Source organism: Halichoerus grypus, chromosome 14, assembly GCF_964656455.1.
Source record: "Halichoerus grypus chromosome 14, mHalGry1.hap1.1, whole genome shotgun sequence".
NCBI classification, from domain to species: Eukaryota; Metazoa; Chordata; class Mammalia; order Carnivora; family Phocidae; genus Halichoerus; species Halichoerus grypus.
This window is the reverse complement of record NC_135725.1, coordinates 87208340-87225736: the sequence shown is the minus strand read 5'-3', so window position 1 is coordinate 87225736 and position 17397 is coordinate 87208340. Positions and strand designations below refer to the sequence as shown.

The 17397-nt window shown below is 46.7% G+C and overlaps 1 protein-coding gene across 3 annotated transcripts in view; it reads right to left on the bottom strand.

Annotated features, from left to right (window-relative positions):
- NUP188 (nucleoporin 188) overlaps positions 1-17397 on the bottom strand; it is a 47189-nt gene that overhangs the window by 5729 nt on the left and 24063 nt on the right. The window contains exons 12-34 of one of the 3 annotated variants that reach the window (XM_078061873.1): positions 17029-17118; positions 14490-14555; positions 13407-13526; positions 12804-12930; positions 11437-11589; positions 11125-11251; positions 10831-10918; positions 10658-10734; positions 9976-10090; positions 9212-9332; positions 9018-9084; positions 8361-8405; positions 7941-8069; positions 7475-7614; positions 6520-6626; positions 5195-5401; positions 4921-5090; positions 4146-4215; positions 3676-3743; positions 3051-3246; positions 1029-1106; positions 648-733; positions 283-428 (exon numbers count right to left, since the gene is read on the bottom strand). In XM_078061873.1, the coding sequence (XP_077917999.1) occupies positions 283-428; positions 648-733; positions 1029-1106; positions 3051-3246; positions 3676-3743; positions 4146-4215; positions 4921-5090; positions 5195-5401; positions 6520-6626; positions 7475-7614; positions 7941-8069; positions 8361-8405; positions 9018-9084; positions 9212-9332; positions 9976-10090; positions 10658-10734; positions 10831-10918; positions 11125-11251; positions 11437-11589; positions 12804-12930; positions 13407-13526; positions 14490-14555; positions 17029-17118 (2593 nt within the window). The remainder of the gene's footprint in view (positions 1-282; positions 429-647; positions 734-1028; positions 1107-3050; positions 3247-3675; positions 3744-4145; positions 4216-4920; positions 5091-5194; positions 5402-6519; positions 6627-7474; positions 7615-7940; positions 8070-8360; positions 8406-9017; positions 9085-9211; positions 9333-9975; positions 10091-10657; positions 10735-10830; positions 10919-11124; positions 11252-11436; positions 11590-12803; positions 12931-13406; positions 13527-14489; positions 14556-17028; positions 17119-17397) is intronic. The other 2 variants (XM_078061874.1, XM_036112054.2) reach the window with 2 other exon arrangements.

The window sequence follows — 17397 nt, the reverse complement described above, 5'->3', positions numbered from 1 at the left end:
GAGCAGCAAAGGGAGAGGGAGAAGCAGGCTTCCCCGCTGAGCAGGGAGCCCGATGCGGGGCTCGATCCCAGGATCCTGGGATCATGACCTGAGCCGAAGGCAGACGCTTAACCAACTGAGCCACCCAGGCGCCCTGAAAAAGAGTTTCGTTGACATATGTTCCAAGACTGTCAGCTCAAACCACACAGCAGAAATGTGTGGCTCAAAACCAGATGAAGGCCCGCCTGGCCGGCTGTCAGTGGGGCGGGGAGACCGCTGTCCCCACTCCCCTCTGCCCCTCACCTCTCATCTCCTTCATCTGCAACACTGTGATGAACGCCGAGAACACCTTGGCCTTGGTCTTCTCCATGAGCTGCTGGTCTGCCTGCAGTACTCCTTCTAGAATCTCCGTCAAGGGCCCAAGGATTTCATCCGCAGACCCTAACTCCCTAGAAACAATAAGGGGCAGAGAGGGAGGGAGAACACACCCCACGTAAAGGCGACAAAATGCCCCTGCTTCATCTCAGGAGGCCCGCCAGGCAGCCTGTCTAGCCCCCATCTGTTTGCTAGGTCAGGCCCGTTCCACACCTGTTTTCTCCCCTTCAGGAAAGTGAAGGGTCAGTAAAGAGGAGAGGGCAGGCCCCCCACCCCCCCGGCACAGTGCTCACCCCTTCCACTGCCGGAGAAGGATGAGCAGCAGAGTGCACATCATGGAGCCGAGGCGGAGGCAGTTCACGGAGGCTGGCACCAGTAGCTGAGGGGAGACAGCCGACCGCTCAGAAGTCAGGTTTCCTGTGAGCTGCCATGGCTGGAAGATCTGAGCTCCGCCCACAGGACCCCCTTTCAGCCTCCTGCCTTTCTTTCCCAGCAGCGAGCTCACTGGCCTGGGCCAGAGGCGCGAGCCCATGGAGTGGCACTGCAGCCTCAGGCCTCCCAGGCCGCCCGAGCCCCTTGGCCCGACCGCTGGGCAGCTACACACTCGTGAGCTGCTCCTGGGCTCTGGGGACCTTCTCCTTAGAAGGAATGTGGAATCTCCCAGACACACTTACTAAGGCTTTGGTCCCATCAAGCACGTCAAGAAAGAGCTGGCTACGCACCGCACGGTCTGTCAGGTGCATTACCTCCGCCTACAAAGGAACAGGAAAAAAATGGCATTGGGGAAAATTTTCTAGACTTTAGAAGCCACGAAATGTAGGGTCCTCTGTCAGGCAATTAGCCACTGGTAAGTCACAGTCTTCCTAATTATCTCCCTGCTGTTTCTTTGTCCACCCTGAGATGTGGTCAAAATCGGGTCAGGTTCACCTCCTCCTCCTGACGATGTCCCTCTTCTGCTCAGACCCTTCAAAGGCTTCCTTCCCAGTGCTCTGGAAATACAAACAAGGCCAAGAGACCCCCCGCCCCCGAATCTGGTGCAAAGGATTCCAGTATCACTCCCACTTGTGCTCACCCCATTCTGGCCCTCCCAGTCTCCTTAGCTACCAACAGCTACCAAGCTCTTTTCCGCTCTGGACCCTTGTACATGTGATACCAATTGCCGAGACTACTCTTTCCCACAGGCTCTCTGCCTGGAAAGCGCCTCTGTACATTCGGGTCTCAGCTTGGCCATCGCCTCCGCGGAGACAGCCTCTCTGACGGCTCCTATCCTACTCAAGTGCTCACTACCCTAGCATCCTGATTATTTCCCTCCTAGTGAATTATCACAACCTCAACCTACATTTCTTTAGGAATTTGTTTACCATTTGCTTTCCTTGTGGGCCACTCTCCACAAGATCAAAGACCTTATCTGCCCTATTCACTGCTGTATCCCCGGGTGCCTGACACATGGTGACCATTCCGTTAATACCTGTTAAATGAATAAGTGAACGGTCAGGATCCTAGACTGAATCAGACAGTTCTCCTAAGAGGAAAGAGGATGGCAGGACTTTCGCAGCTACAATTCAAGTAGCTCCGAATGCCTATCTGTACCGCCGGGGAACACAGTTAAGAAGACTGTCCCAACTTTGGGTGGTAACAGACGGTCACCAGACTTATCGTGGGAACCTTCTCGTGGTGTATAAAAATACTGAATCATTCTGATGTCCACTTGAAACGAACAGAACATCATATGTCAATTATGCTTTAATTCAAAAAAAAAAAAAAAAAAAGAGCTGCTGCCCAGCTAAGGCCTAAAGGCAGGTGACACACAGGCTACCCGAGCAGGAATCGAGCATTCCCCAGAGACCGCCTTGCGCTCTGCTGTGTCTGCAGTCTCTGGGGCCGCAACCACAGTGACACAGCAATGTCCCAAGGTCGTGGGCAGTCTGGTACAGGGAACGAGTCACTCGTGGAAGATATGAGTACGCTTGGAACAAAGGACATCCATTAAGCCCAAGTTATTCATGAAGTCAAGATATCAATCTGGATTCCCCAAGGAGGAACAGTTCAACACTAAGTCCCCACTGCACAACATGACGGGGTGAAACCACACACACACACACACACACACACACAGACACACAAAGAAAAAGTGCAGACTCTTCTCAAATGCTAACTCTCTCTCTAAAAACCAACTCTCAGTAAACATAGCACATAGATAATGCCTCTGTTCTTTTTCTAAGACCAGGAAACGCAGTTTCTAGAAGCAATGAAAACAAACTGCTCTCTAGAGAGGGTGCTGCTGCAGCTGCCCCAGCTGCCTGCTGACCAGCCCACAAAGATTTACCTAGCACGCACAGGTCACACACCTGAGCAGGTGACATGAAATGTGCAGGAGAAGCAGATGGAGGAAGGGGGCCCCTGAGACCCATCCAGGGCTGCAAGGGCAGCTCCAGGAGGCTTTTATGAACGTCGCAAAAGATTTTAAATCACTTCTCTGCATTTTTCTTCAGGGTCCCTTGTTGCATCCAACATCCTGAACAGCCCACAGAAGCCCCCATCTATTGGCACAGAACTGTTACATTGTAGCTCTCAGGGAATACCCCTGGTTCATCCTTCATCCCAAGGGGCTGTATCTGTTAGCCATTCCGGCACACAGTTGTGTGAAAACCACTCCAGTGAATACCCAAGTGAAAACCACTCCGAGAGGCTCTTACGTGACTGGTGGCAATGATGAGGAGCATCCTCCAGGCGGAGACCAGCATCTGATACTCCACCAGGGAGGTGCAGCTGCTGCCCTCTGTGTCGGCTGTGTGAACTGCCAATGACTTGACGTAGCCTGACCAGTAGGCAAAGCGTTTCTCGCTGGAAAATTTCTTAAGCGTATCTTTTAATGACTGATCTAATGAGCCCCTAGAGTGTCAAGAAAAAACAAAACCTACAGTTACGTTTTGAAAATGGATGGAAATGTGATGGGCACAGACCCCTGTCCAGGCAGAGAAAGCGACCTCACTTGGGCTTAAAGGCAGACGGCTCCAGTCACCTCCACTGTGTGGGGCTCATACTTCTTGCTCAACATAATGGGTTAGGTTGAGGCCTTTTCCAGGATTCCTCCTCCATAAAATCCCAGGCACATGGAGTTTGCTTCACAATAACTCTCTCTGACAATCATAAATGCCATCAATGGACCGGCCAGGGACACAACTCAGCGGCCCTCCATAAATGGCTCCAAACCAGCTCTCTCCTCTGTCTTGGCTCAAAGAGCCATGCACCCAGTGGCAGGCCACCGTGCACCCCTCACCCAAACCTTAAATTAAAATCTCAAAAGGGGAAAGGACTCACTTAACTACATAGTATATCTCCAAGCAAATTATCTTCATGATGAGGGCACAGGTTTCCAGGATGCTGGGCTGTGGAGGAGGAGAGCAGAGCAGACATCAATCATGAGGAGAGCCTCTTCCCTGGTGTCCCCGACGATGGAACAGAGCAGGGACCTGATACTTGGAAAACAAGGAAGCCCAATTTCTATCGGATGTGAATGGGCATCTGCAATGTCAGGTCCACAGCGTCTCCAAGTGAGCGGAGAAGACCACGGAGCCATCAACACAGAGCAGGGCATACCACTTCCCTTCCCAAGCGAGAGATATCAAAGGGAGAGGAAGCAAACACGCCTCTGAGAAAGAAATTTCCAGTGAAGAAAACACTCTCGTTGCTTAATGAGGGGATGAATCATTTCCTACACCTCAGTCTCACCGCCCAGCCTGTCCTCCCAGGGACTCTCGTCCCCTGTCCCACCCTTCACCCTGGCTTACCTCAGAGGTTTCTGAGGGAGGAGAAAGGGTTCCAAACAGTGGACTGGTTAAATTCTCCCAAAACTTGGGTCTGAAAGGAAAATACATTTGGAAATCATACTTCTCTCACGCAGGCCTTCCCGAAGTTCTGTCCACCCGCTTCGGCTGGTTACTTGTCCATACTGTACCCATCTCAATCTTAACATGAGTCACCTGCACCTACATAAATGTAACTGGTTCCACAGATAAAATTATGTTTTCCTGTTAAGAAGCACAATTGTATGTATGTTCTAGAGTTGACCAATAAAAATTCTCCTGATTTGTGCCACCGTACATTTTTCCCAGAGCCCCACAAAGAAGAGAGTGGGGAGGGAATAAGGACGCAGACTCCCGTGGTCAGCCTTCTGAATGTCCCTTCCCTTCGTGCAAACAGGGTCCTGGAGAATAGGGGGTTTCATTCAGTTCAAGGACTCGAGCAAGCCACTCTGATCTGAAGCTACTGTTTCTCAAGAATGATGGATTTTGAAGGGGTTAGCGAAAAGGGAAGAACGCACAGGCAGGACAAGGAGGGCACCCTCAGATAAACATGTCTCTGCCTTTCGGTAAAGAGGACACATGCCAGCAGCAGCAGAGAATGACTCAGAGTCACGCTCCCGCACAACAAACCAGCCCCTAAGCACTTCTCGTGCGTCGGCCAAGTGAGCGGTCACAACGAACCTCGAAAGTATAAACTATTGTTACTTCCATTTTGCAGACACGAGGCTTGGAAGGCAATCCCTCCCGGAGTCAGACTCACTTGGTTCTGAGGACCAGCATGGCACTGTCCCGCCGGTCCTGCCACAGGGCATGCAGGAAGGCAATGGCTGCCCGATGCAGCAGGGGCGGACACCAGTAGCGGTCCTGCTGCTGGGAATCAATCAGCTCCAGCACCGCGTGGAGGCAGCTCCACACGCCAAGGCTGAATTCCTGCAAGAGGGCCAAACGAGAGTTCACTCCCTCAGCCTCCACCGGCCAAGCGCACCCTCCTCCCAGGGAGCCGCCTCCCAGCTTCATCCCAGGCGCGGGCTCACCTTGGAGCCATCGCTGCCATCCTTCACCTCCAGATTCAGAAACAGCTCGATGAGGCCTGGCTGAGTCTCTACCGCAACTGTGAGGAACTCCAGAATCATGACTTTGATGCGCATGTCCTCAATCTTGCTCTGCAGTCGGGTCAGGAAGGCATCTCGAATGGCAGCAGCATCGTTGCCGAGGCAGGCATACACTGACATCGGGGCCACCTGGTGGAGACCCAACACACAGACGTAGGGCTCTATGTTCAGAAAAACCTTGACAAGCTCCTGCAGAAGGGTACTGGAGAACTCGAAGAAAACGCGCAGAAAGGGAAACATCCAGATGTACAGCTCCGGGTTAGAAGGGACATTGAGTCAAACTACAGTACAAAACGCCCACCAATTCACAGAAGAAATAGTAATCAACATAAAAACATGCATGACCTCTCTCGTGGTTAAAGAAATGCAAGGTAAAAAACAAGATGAAAAAACTGATGGGGATACAAGACTTGGTGTTATGAGTACAAACTGTCGGGGCGCCAGGCTGGCTCAGCAGGTGGAGCGTGCGACTCCTGATCTTGGAGCGGTGGGTTCAAGCCCCACGATGGGTGTGAAGATTATGTTAAAAAAAAAAAAAAAAAAAAAAAGAGCATAAACTGTTACAATCCTTTATGGAGGACAATTTAGAAATGTCTAAAAATTTTAAATGTTCACCAATACCTAATTTTTAGGAACTGAAAACAGAAGTTTATGGAACTCTAGGGACAACAGTCCTGCAGCACTGCCTGTAATAGTGGAAGATAAAAAAACAGCCCAAATCAATTAGGATGCGTCCATTCTGGGGCACACCATGTAAGCATCAAAGACGATAAAGTAGCCCAAATGTGCCCACGTGGAAAGACTGCAAGATCTGGTGTTCCGTGAAGAAAGCCAGTCATAAAACAGTATGTATGAGGCCATTCTACTTTTGTAAAGAACAAAAGAACACACCAAACATCCTTTAATACATAAGCACAGATAAAAAGAAATCTGCCTGGGTGGCTTAGTCCGTTGAACGACCGACTCTTGGTTTTGGCTCAGGTCATGATCTCAGGGTTGTGAGATCGAGCCCCGCATCAGGCTTTTTAACCTGCTTGGGATTCTCCCTCTCCCTGTGCACATCACCCCCCACGCCCCCCGGTTCATGCACACGCTCGCAAGTCGCTCTCTCAAATAAATAAATAAATAAACAAAATCTTTAAGAGTCAGAGAAGTCCAAGTTAGCTGTTTCTCTTGAAAGAAGGCAGGAGCGGTCTCAAGCACGAAGTCAGCTTTCTGGGGCTTTGCCTGATTAAGTGGGAACCTACCGTGGCCAGACGTTTCAGCAACTGGATGGCAAGACGTGGTAAAGCAGGATCATGTTTGTGGTAGATGTATTTGGCAAGAACAGCAATGAGGTTGTTCCCATGGGCACCTGAAGAAGCACAGGAAACAGGTTAGATATCAAGTGCGTCTGAGTCAAGCTCCTAAGAGAGGCTGGCAGTCACAACGGCCTACACACATGAGGGATTTTACTGCCCTCAAGTACTGGGAGGGCCAGAGCAAAGCCAGGTGGCCATACCGTTGTTTTTTGTTTTTTGTTGTTTTTTCCATAGCCAAGGGGATACACAGGATTTGGAGGTAAATAGCCAATCCAATTCATTAAGAGCAGCAAGAGAGACATTTTGAAAACAACAGGTTGTCTCTTAACAGGTTAGAAAAAGACATCACACTGAAGAACTGCACTGAAATGCAAAAATTATCAAAATCCCAAAAGGATACAAGTAGAATAGGTCTTAGACATTACCCAACCACCTACTTAAAAGTGAGGAAACAGGGTCCCAAAGGGATTAAATTAATAGTGTAAGGCCAAAGAGTCAAACAGTCAATATTTACCACAAACTTTTCTCCATTATTCACAAGTAGTAATCTTACCTCCATTGTAATCTTATAAGGTAGGTACTACTATTATCCTCATTTTACAGACAAGAAGCACGAGGCACAGTTGCTTAATAATGAGCCCAAGGTAACACGGCTGATTAGAGCCACAATTTGAAGCCAGGCAGTCTGACTGTGAACACGGATTCTTTACTATTCTGTCATCAACAGGAGGCAGAAGTGAAGGACATTCCAGCCCTCGTTTCTAAGTCCAGGATGGGAGCTGGTGATCATTCCCACGTTCCCTCCAGGAATTAGTCAGAAAATACTGCTGGCCTCTAACAACACAGCCTGAAGTATGTCCTTGTGGGTAGAAGCACTGCTGGTCGGAAGAGCAATACATACCATGCTGTGTGAGAGCCTGTTCCAGGGGGGACACCACATTAGAAGGCGGTTTCAGCCGAATAACATTGTTGGTGACGGAGAATGCCAGTTTCACTGTCTTGATCAGCAGCTGGCCCTGCCCCTGGCCCTCTGCCCCATCACTAGGGTGCCAAATGGAAACCAAAGTTGATTCAGACAACATGACTTCATTTGCAACGTATGTGCTCTCATGAATTAGATTCCCAACAATAATCCCAGAGTTCAACAGCTTCTGTTAGAGGCCCCAGTCCAAACTAGGAGAGAGGAGGAGCAATCAACTCCCTTTGCTATGTGCCAGTCTACACAGCAGCCACTAGGGTATAGAAAGGCTACGTCCTCGGGGAAACAAGACTGTCTTTAAAAAGCCACCACACATTAACTTACACTGGAATTCAGAGAACATGCAGGCACAATAAAGATAAATGGGGAAGGGGAGAGGGAGCCCTACCTTCGGGGCTGAGCAGCCATCACCATGTCGATGGTGTCCACACCGACGCCCATGATATTGATCACTGTCTGCCCTGCTTCTGTGTAGGCTAGGCTGCAAATGCAGAGAGACTGCAGGCTGGGGCTGTGACTGCAAGACAGACATGTTCCAAGTTACTAGGGAGCTACCAAGTTCATTACTGGAAGGGAAGGGCACTGTCCAAACTGAACCAACTGGACATCAGTGATACAGAGCAGCTCTCTGCCAGATGAATACACTCTGATCACTTTCCTTAAATAGATTTGATCTTAGGGGCGCCTGGGTGGCTCAGTCAAACGTTTGCCTTCAGCTCAGGTCATGATTTCGGGGTCCTGGGATCGAGCCCTGCGTAGGGCTCCCTGCTCAGCGGGGAGTCTGCTTCTCCCTCTCCCCCCTCCCTACCTTGTGGGTGCGCATGTGTGCTTCTCTCTCAAATGAATAAAAATCCTAAAAAATAAATAAAATAAATAGACTTGATCTTAGAAACCACCCTGAAAAGCTATCTTAATGTCTTATCAATTAATGGATATATTTACTGAAGTGAATAATTATTAGTCCATACAACGGACTGCATGGAACCATTAAACAAGACAGATCCGTATGAAGTGGCATGGAAATGAAATTCCAGAGCAGTCAGTACAAGCAGAGGAAAACACCGAGCAGAAAACATACTAATTTCATAGTCATCTCCAAGAAGCAGGTTTAGGAAGGGCGCTTTCTATTTCCCAATGAATATTTGTAACTTTTGTCAAGATCATAAAAAACAAATTCTGTGTGTGTGTGTGTGTGTGTGTGTGTGTGTGTGTCCACGCATGCACAATCTCACTGGGGATAAGTTTGTTTCCGCTTCAGTTCTCTTCTCGACCCATAGGGAGAAAGGATACAGTCCAGTGGAAAGCAAATCAGAACCTCAAGAGTACTGAGCTCTGGGCTAGGGCAAACTGAGTTCTCTGGAAAATGAGGGGGCTCCCCACAGCAGAAGCCCCTGTCTTCCCTTGGGGAGCAGCGGCACCCGGGCGTACCCAGCTCGAGCAGTCACACACACACACCCCCCCATACCTGCCGTGTAGGTCTGCCTCGTGGCACAGGTTCAGGATCGCATGAATCAGCTCCAGGATCAGGCAACCTGGACTCCAGAAAAGACACAGCAATGATGTGGCCTTGTGTGATGACCCTCACCCCAAGAAAGGGGAAGACAAGATCTCCAGGGAGCCAGGAGTCGCTCAAGTGTTCCCTGCGCACGCCTTCCTTACCAATCTGTTCTCTCACACCATGGGAGTTGTAACGCCACTTGTGATAGCCGGGAAGCATCTCCTTCAGCACAAACATGACACAGGGCACCAGCCCTTGGCTCTGGGTACTTCCCAGCTGCCCCTACAAGAAACCATGCTGTGAGAACTTACACCTTTTAAGTGTCGGCAGGAGGCCAACCTGAAATGTAAACCTAATTCTGTCAGACTCCAAAATCTATTTTTCAGACTGAGTTGTGACCCGTTAGTGGACTGTGAAATCAGCTTATTAGAAAATATCCGAGGGGCACCTGGGTGGCTTAGTCATTAAGCATCTGCCTTCGGCTCAGGTCATAATCCCAGGGTCCTGGGATCGAGCCCCGCATCGGGCTCCCCGCTCTGCGGGAAGCCTGCTTCTACCTCTCCTGCTCCCCCTGCTTGTGTTCCCTCTCTGGCTCTCTGTCAAATAAATAAAAATAAAATCTTAAAAAAAAAAAAAAAAAAAGAAAATATCCGAATGCCTTTTGCGTTGTCAGAGTAGTGCTGAATTGTGAAACTCCGCTTCAAGGATCCACAAACACATGTGTATACTGAGTCATGATATAAAACATACATATTACCCTAGGCTACAGATAAAGTACCCATTACAGAATCTGGCACATAGTCAATACTCAATACACAGAAACCGTTAATGCCGTAACCTCAGGACAACTGGGGGGCCTGCACAGACATGAGGACTATAGTAGAAGAGAAACTATTTTGGATGATCTCATCTGACCAGCTCTTACCTTGACAAGAGTGGTGATCAAGCGCAGAAAGGCAACAGTGACCCCGTACTCGCCCTGGGGCTGCTCGCTGTTCATCAAGAGGCTTCCGTACCCTCCGGCATTCATCCCCTCCGCACTGGGAGAGAACAGAGGCAGGGGAATCAGGGTGGGGCAATCTCAGGGTTTCCAGAAACTAATCACAGAGCATTCTTGTTATTACCTAGATGGCTTGGGCCCCAAATAGGAAACCTCTGCAAAAGAATTCATCAAATCTAGGCTTTCTACCCAAGGTGAACATTAATAACATGTTTTATTGATGTACAACCTCAAGAAATTTAAAGTAAAGAAATCAAATAAACATCCGAAAATATCTTTTTGTCTTACAAGTAAGAGAGGGCAAAGAGAATGCTCAGGTAGGAAAATGGAGCCTGTGTATTAACTGTCCAGCAGGTGAGCTCAAGTACCCATGAAACAAGGAAAGGTACAGAGTGACTAAGAAAGGGAAGCCAAGTCTCTGGATCTAGACACTTCTGGATTCTCTAGGCTGGAGAGTTAACTCCCATGCACCTAGGGTGGTTGCCGCTGGATGAGAAATACATCCATGGGGAAGCTTCTTTAAAAAGAATGAAGCTAGTCTGGACCTGAAACGTATACGGTGCTCCCAGGGAATATGCCCTACCCAACCTAAGAAGACCTGGCTCACCTAATCATCTGACTCATGTTGGAGACCTGGTGGGCCACGAATGGTAAAAAGCCTGTGTGACGAAGATCAGTCCAGACCTGAGAAGGGAAAAGAAGAGCCCAATGTCCACGTGTCTTCAGGTATCCACCAAGTGCACCCTTTTTTGGCTCTTAGGAAGACTTGGTGTCTCTCACCTTTGCTGGATTCCGGGCAGCCAAAACAGTCAAGCAATTGACACAAGAAGCAATGACGTCCACTGGTGGGGAGATCACTGTCGTTAGCCTGGTTGGAGAACAGTGCACTCTACTCGGTAAAATGAATAACTTGTTCTGCCACAAATATTTTCCAGTTCTCTCTGCCCAAGTCCCTCCTCCCAGCAGGGTTAGAAACACAGGAAGGCCCTCAGCTGGGGATAGTATCACGCCAGGGTTTCCCTCAGAGGAACGAGCGTGGACGTTAACCCAGCAGGTGTGTGACCAGATGCTTACCGCTGCAGCAGCATGTAGATGCGGGACGTGATGGGCAACAGACAGTCTGCTATGGACAGGTCTGTGCTGATGACCTTATGGACCAGATCAATGATGGGTCTGACCCGCTGGCAGTGCTGAATGACATCTGGGGGGAAAGAGCGCACACAATTCCTTCAAGATCATGGAATAGTCTCTGAGACCCAGATAAACACTACACTTATCCCAGTCTAGATGGTTTTCAATTTTATCTTGAGATTCTCTGTCTGTCCTCCAAATCTAAGCATGGCCATTTTTCCTTCCCGTAGTCCTGTCTCCCCGAGTGGACCTTACCTGCAGTGGAAACGACATGCAGCAGCATTTCAATCTCGCAGGTAAAGAGGGTCCAGCTGCTGTAGGAGTACTCCCAGCGTACCAGGTAAGCCCTGTCGTCCAGCACTACTTGGCCCACGGTGCCCTGAGGTATGCGAAGGTTGGTCTGACCCCCTAAGGGAGAAAGGAAAGGAAATGAGTCTAATATCTGGGAATACAATAGGAAAAAGTGACTCCTACACCAGACACCAATATTTACTCACACAGAGAAGGACACTCTCTTCCTAGTAGCTAACACTGATAGACTGGTTCCACCCAAGTTACAGCATGTGTCAGAATTCCCTTTCTTCTCAAGGCTGAATAATATCCCACTATATATATGTGCCACATTTTATCAATTTCATCTGTTGGTGGACACTTATTTAAAATTGTTTTTGTAGGGGCGCCTGGGTGGCTCAGTCGTTAAGCGTCTGCCTTCGGCTCAGGTCATGATCCCAGGGTGTGGGATCCCTGCTCCGAGGGAAGCCTGCTTCTCCCTCTCACACTCCCCCTGCTTGTGTTCCCTCTCTCGCTGTATCCCTGTCAAATAAATAAAATCTTTAAAAAAACTGTTTTGGTATATGCCCTTTTATCCAACAACCCCGCTTTAGGAACCCAGTGTGCTAAAAATAAAAGCACCAGTGTATAAGGGGACATGTACCCAAGGCAGCACTGTTTGTAGTGGCAAAAACCTGACATGGCCTACATGTCCTTTAGAAGGAAAAAGATACAAGATTCTGGAACATCCAGAATAATTCTGTAGTTACTAAAAAGAATGGGTCAGATCCGTATATAAGAAAAGCAACCTCCAGGATGAATCTAGGAGAGCGTACACAGTATGTAAAAGGATGCACATCAGTTCTTAACACTGACGACCCAACAGACAAGTCTCAACAGGCGAACTCTGTAAAGTGTAGATCGGTGCCGTGTCTCTTGTTGCAATGAACATGCATTATTTTTGAAATAAAACAATCTTATGATGTATAAAAGGGAGAAATGCACTAAGTTATCAACAAGTATAGTGGAGAGAAGGAACCGCTTTAAAGGCAGCTTGCAAGAGCGCCTGGATGGCTCAGTCGTTAAGCGTCTGCCTTCGGCTCGGGTCATGAGCCCAGGGTCCTGGGATTGAGCCCCACATCGGGCTCCCTGCTCAGTGGGAAGCCTGCTTCTCCCTCTCCCACTCCCCCTGCTTGTGTTCCCGCTCTCGCTGTGTCTCTCTCTGTCAAATAAATAAAATCTTTTAAAAAGATAAAGGCAGCTTAAAAAAAAAAAAAGTTAAAGCAGCAAAGATGAAGCCTGAACAGAGGCTGAGGAAAAAGAGCTACTGAACCAGGGTCTCTCCATCTTACCAAGAGGATAAAGGAGTTTGGATGTTTGCCTCCGCCAGAGAGTTCCATCTTCATGGGAGATCACATCATGGGGCTTGTGCTTATAAAGTTCATTGTAGAAAGACATCTTATCCAAGAAACTATACACCTGCCAACATGCAGAAAAAAATCCAGCCACACGTTTACCTGGGGGACGTGGAAGGGGTCCCACGTTCGCTTCTCTGCTCTTTAGCCAGACCATGTATGTGGGGACTCTCGAACTTCGCACGAACCCGCCTCCACACTCCTTGCCAGCCCTCACCATCCTCTTATGCTGAGGTCGAGGACCCCTCACAGCACAGACAGTTGGCTCTCCTGAACAGTGGGTGTTCACTGCTCAAATAACATTGACTGTGTGGCTTTATTAGGTACTCCCTCCTTGTGTCTACTGTTATTCTCTGCCAATGAGATAGTAAGAAACTCTGTATTTTGTCCTACTCGCACCGCACCTACAATAGGTACTTAATTTTATAGACTTGAGGCACTATCTCTGCAACATTCGTTCAACTTCAGACTAATTCCTGCTGTGGCGCCCCCAAAATATCTCCCACACTCTGAATTCAGGCATCTAACCGAACCACCTACCTTTTTGGCAGTGGACTTCCCTGATACGAGGGCTCGCAGCAACTGTAGGAGAGGGGAGAGGAGATGGGGGAACATCCCACAGACACTGTCCAGAATGATCCCAAGCCCGGAGGTTGGCTCCTATGGTGAGAGAAGTCACTGACCTTCACGTTATCCATTGACTAACACATCTCCAGATTGCCTAGCAATCATAAGAAAACCTAAAACCAATCCTTTCCTTCAGGCAGATATCACTCCTCCCTAACAATTTAAGACTTCCACATTTCCACTGAAAATGGCTATCAACAGCAGACTGTCAAGGAAAGAGAACACCACTGCCTCCAGTGACCTTTTCCTGGCCATCCTCTCTATCGGAAGACAACGGCGTTCACCTCCTCATGGACGTGTCTCCAATAAAGTGAAAAGCACCAAACAACATGCCAGCATTTAAGCCACCACACATGAGCAACAGATCCTCAACCTAAATATTATTTCATACTGCCTTCTCCCAGAACAGTGTGAGTCGAGGCTGGATAGCAACTCAGGAAGAAGAGGATAAGACATACAGGCCTATCAGTCAGGCCACAGTACCAAAGAGAACAGATTTATTCATCAGCTAGACCCTGGGGCTTCAGGCTGCTGTCAATGCTAAGCCTGAGTATTGGTGAGAAACTGTTCTCTCCAAAGCCAAACTCTTATCTAACCAGTTACAATACTCTGTCAACTCACCCCAATACCATGTTCAAGAGTTACAGTAATACTGGTGTCTGAGACTGTCAATGTGAACAAAAACTTGGTGGGTAGGATAGCGAACATGCTGGTTCATAATACAGGCTACAGACTCAAGTCAGCCAGAACTGCTTCCTGATCCTGGCTGTTTGTCTAGCTACATGACCTTGGGCAAGTCACTTCACATCTCTGAGCATCACCTTTCCTCATATGCAAAATAGTGATGATAATAATTCTATCTACTTCATAGATTTTTGTAAAGATTAAATGTGAAAAGACATAAATGCTTAATATCAGACCTATCACAAAGTAAGTACTTGATAAATTCTTTTCGCTATAAGAATATCTTAGCATAATTCCCTCTGACACACTTACTGTTCCCCAGAATAGTTCTGGAAGAGAAGGGTCTGCCAGGACTTCACATGCTGTGTCAATTACATCCTGTTGGGGGAGGGGGAAAAATAGCTTATTTTCCCTAGTTGAACCAGTCTTTTCTTTTTTTACTGGATCCTATTCAAATAAAAACACCAACAATACTTTCACATACTATGTCAGAAAGAACCCTGGGTTTAAAAAGTAAGATTATACCCTGTCTAGGGTGTATGTTATAGCTGTTATTTGGTGCTAGGCAAGTTAACCTCTCTGAACTTCAAAATCTTTATCTATAAAATGGTGATATTATCGCTTCACAGTATGTTATAGCTGTTATATGGTGCTAGGCAAGTTAACCTCTCTGAACTTCAAAATCTTTATCTATAAAATGGTGATATTATCGCTTCACAGTACCGTTGTAAGGACTAAATGAGATAATACATGGAGAAGTGGACTGTAAATGAGAGGTATTACTAGGCTCAGCTAAACTGTTCTCCCAGAGGGCAAGAATAATGCCTTTTTAAGTTTTTTAATCCTCAGCACCTAGCACAGCGCTTGGCACACACTGGGAACGATTTTTTTTAAACAACCCAAGTACTAGGACTCTTGCAGCCCAGATATGTTAATACTGATCCTCCAGGTATATTATGAGGTCCAAATGTGACCAGAATTTTGGCAAAGGATGCAAAGCTTACTCTGTGCCCCTTAAGCTTTGGAAATTGAGTTTTCCAGTTAACACCAATTTCTTTTATAATGGTAAGAAATTTTCATTTTTAGCAACTTTACCAATTTCTTCAATTTCCAAAACAAGTCATTAAAAATGAATACAATGACTTAGTTATAAAGAACTCCTCAAATAGCACTTTCCACTGCAAGGAACCAGTTCCTTGGAGAAATAGCATATTCCAGGTCTGGGGCAAGACTCTTGCAAGATAATCCTACAATGGTGTGTCGTACCAGAAAACAATGGAGCTATCAAAGTACGGAAGCTTTGTGTCAGACACATTCAGAAGCTCATCAAAAAGAGTTCTTACTGGCCAAAGGTGAGGGATCGGAGCATAAGAATAGTAACTGCAGTGGATTAAAACACAGCTAACATATTTATTTATACCCAGGAATTCACAATGACATGTAAAAATTTAAAAACCTCACTAACCACCTTTACAGGATGGTAGGGAAAACTAGCAAACACAGGAAAATAAGCATGTATAGTATTCTATACCAGAGTATCAGATAGCTAATAGCTAATGAGAGCAAATTTTTTTTTAAAGGATTTTTTTTTTTGAGAACGAGACAGAGAGAGAGAGGGCACAAGCAGGGGGAGCGGCAGGCAGAGGAAATTTTTTTTGAGGTATAACTCACATATAATGTTATATTAATTTTAGATGTGCAACATAATGATCTAATATTTGTATATACTATGAAACAACCTTTTCTATAGCAACGTTCTAGCCAATAAACAAAAGAGGAAAGATAGAATAGTGCCATTTTCTAACTCCCAAGGAACTAATGGATCTAGACAACCATCATCTAGACATTGATGTGGCATGTGCAGACTAAAACTTGACAGAGCTATCAACCAATAATGTATGGACCTTATTTATTTAGATCCTGAGCAAAACAAACTTATAACAAATTTACAACATTTATAAGGTAATTAGAAATTTAAATCCTGACTTGTTATTTGAAGATACTGTTTAGATGTGCTAATGGGGGGATGCCTGGGTGGCTCAGTCGATTGGGCATCTGTCTTCGGCTCAGGTCACGATCCCAGGGTCGGTTTTGGGGTCGAGTCCCACATCGGGCTCCTTGCTCAGCAGGGAGCCTGCTTCTCCCTCTGCCTACCGCTCCCCCTGCTTGTCTCTTGCTCTCTCTCTCTCTATCTGGTATATAAATAAATAAAATCTTAAAAAAAAAATAGATGTGCTAATGGTTGTAAAGTTTTACTAGCTCCTATTCTGGCTCATCGAATATTCATAGATGAAACTAAATGATGTCAGGGATTTGCTTCAAAATAATCAAGGAGGGAAAGAGTATCAAGATGATAATTTGGAAGCTGGTGATAGGACTGTTTAAGAGTTTGTTACCTAACTTTGTCTTCTTTGATGTACATTTGAAATGTTTCATGTTTTAAAAATATTGCAGAAGAATATTTATTAGCACCCACAGATGTTTGGGACAGTGCTCTATCCCAAAATGAGACTACAAAGCAGTATATACATTGTGATTCTGTTTTTAGAGAAGAATTATTATATTTTTAACATATATATATATGCAGAAAATGTTTGGAAGGGAACACAACAAAATATTAACAGAGGTTGTCCTGTGTGGTGGGATTACACTTTTTTGTTTTTACCAACACTTTCTGATTTTTTTTTAAACTAATATGTATCATTTGTATATACAATAAATGAAAAGAAACAGCAATAAATTAACACCTGGGGTATGTGGGTGGGTGTGATATCAGCTCCAAAGGGATATCTTAGGGATATGACTGCAAAGCCAGGCAGTGTAGACGGCCTCACAAAAGCCAGATACTGACCTGCTGATTGCCCAGTGTGTGCAGCTCCAGCGAGGTCAGAACGAAGGAAAGGAGTCCATAGACACACATGCATGCGGTGCTGGTGGTACACTGCAAGGGCAAAGGGGTCAGTGACGAATTCTGAATAACAAAACTCTTCCCCCAGATTCAGCATAATCCTGCACGTTAATATAGTCTCTGTAAACAAATGGGAAGGGAATCCAAGGCTTTGTAATTTTCCTAATTTAGTCCCGAGATCAGGAAGACAAGGGGAGAAATGAGAAAGCAGGAACCATAAATATTACACCACCACCAAGAATAAAACCACATCCAGTCTAGAGAAAGGATAAAGAGTCTCTATGCGCTGATATGAATGATGCAGCTGCCTGA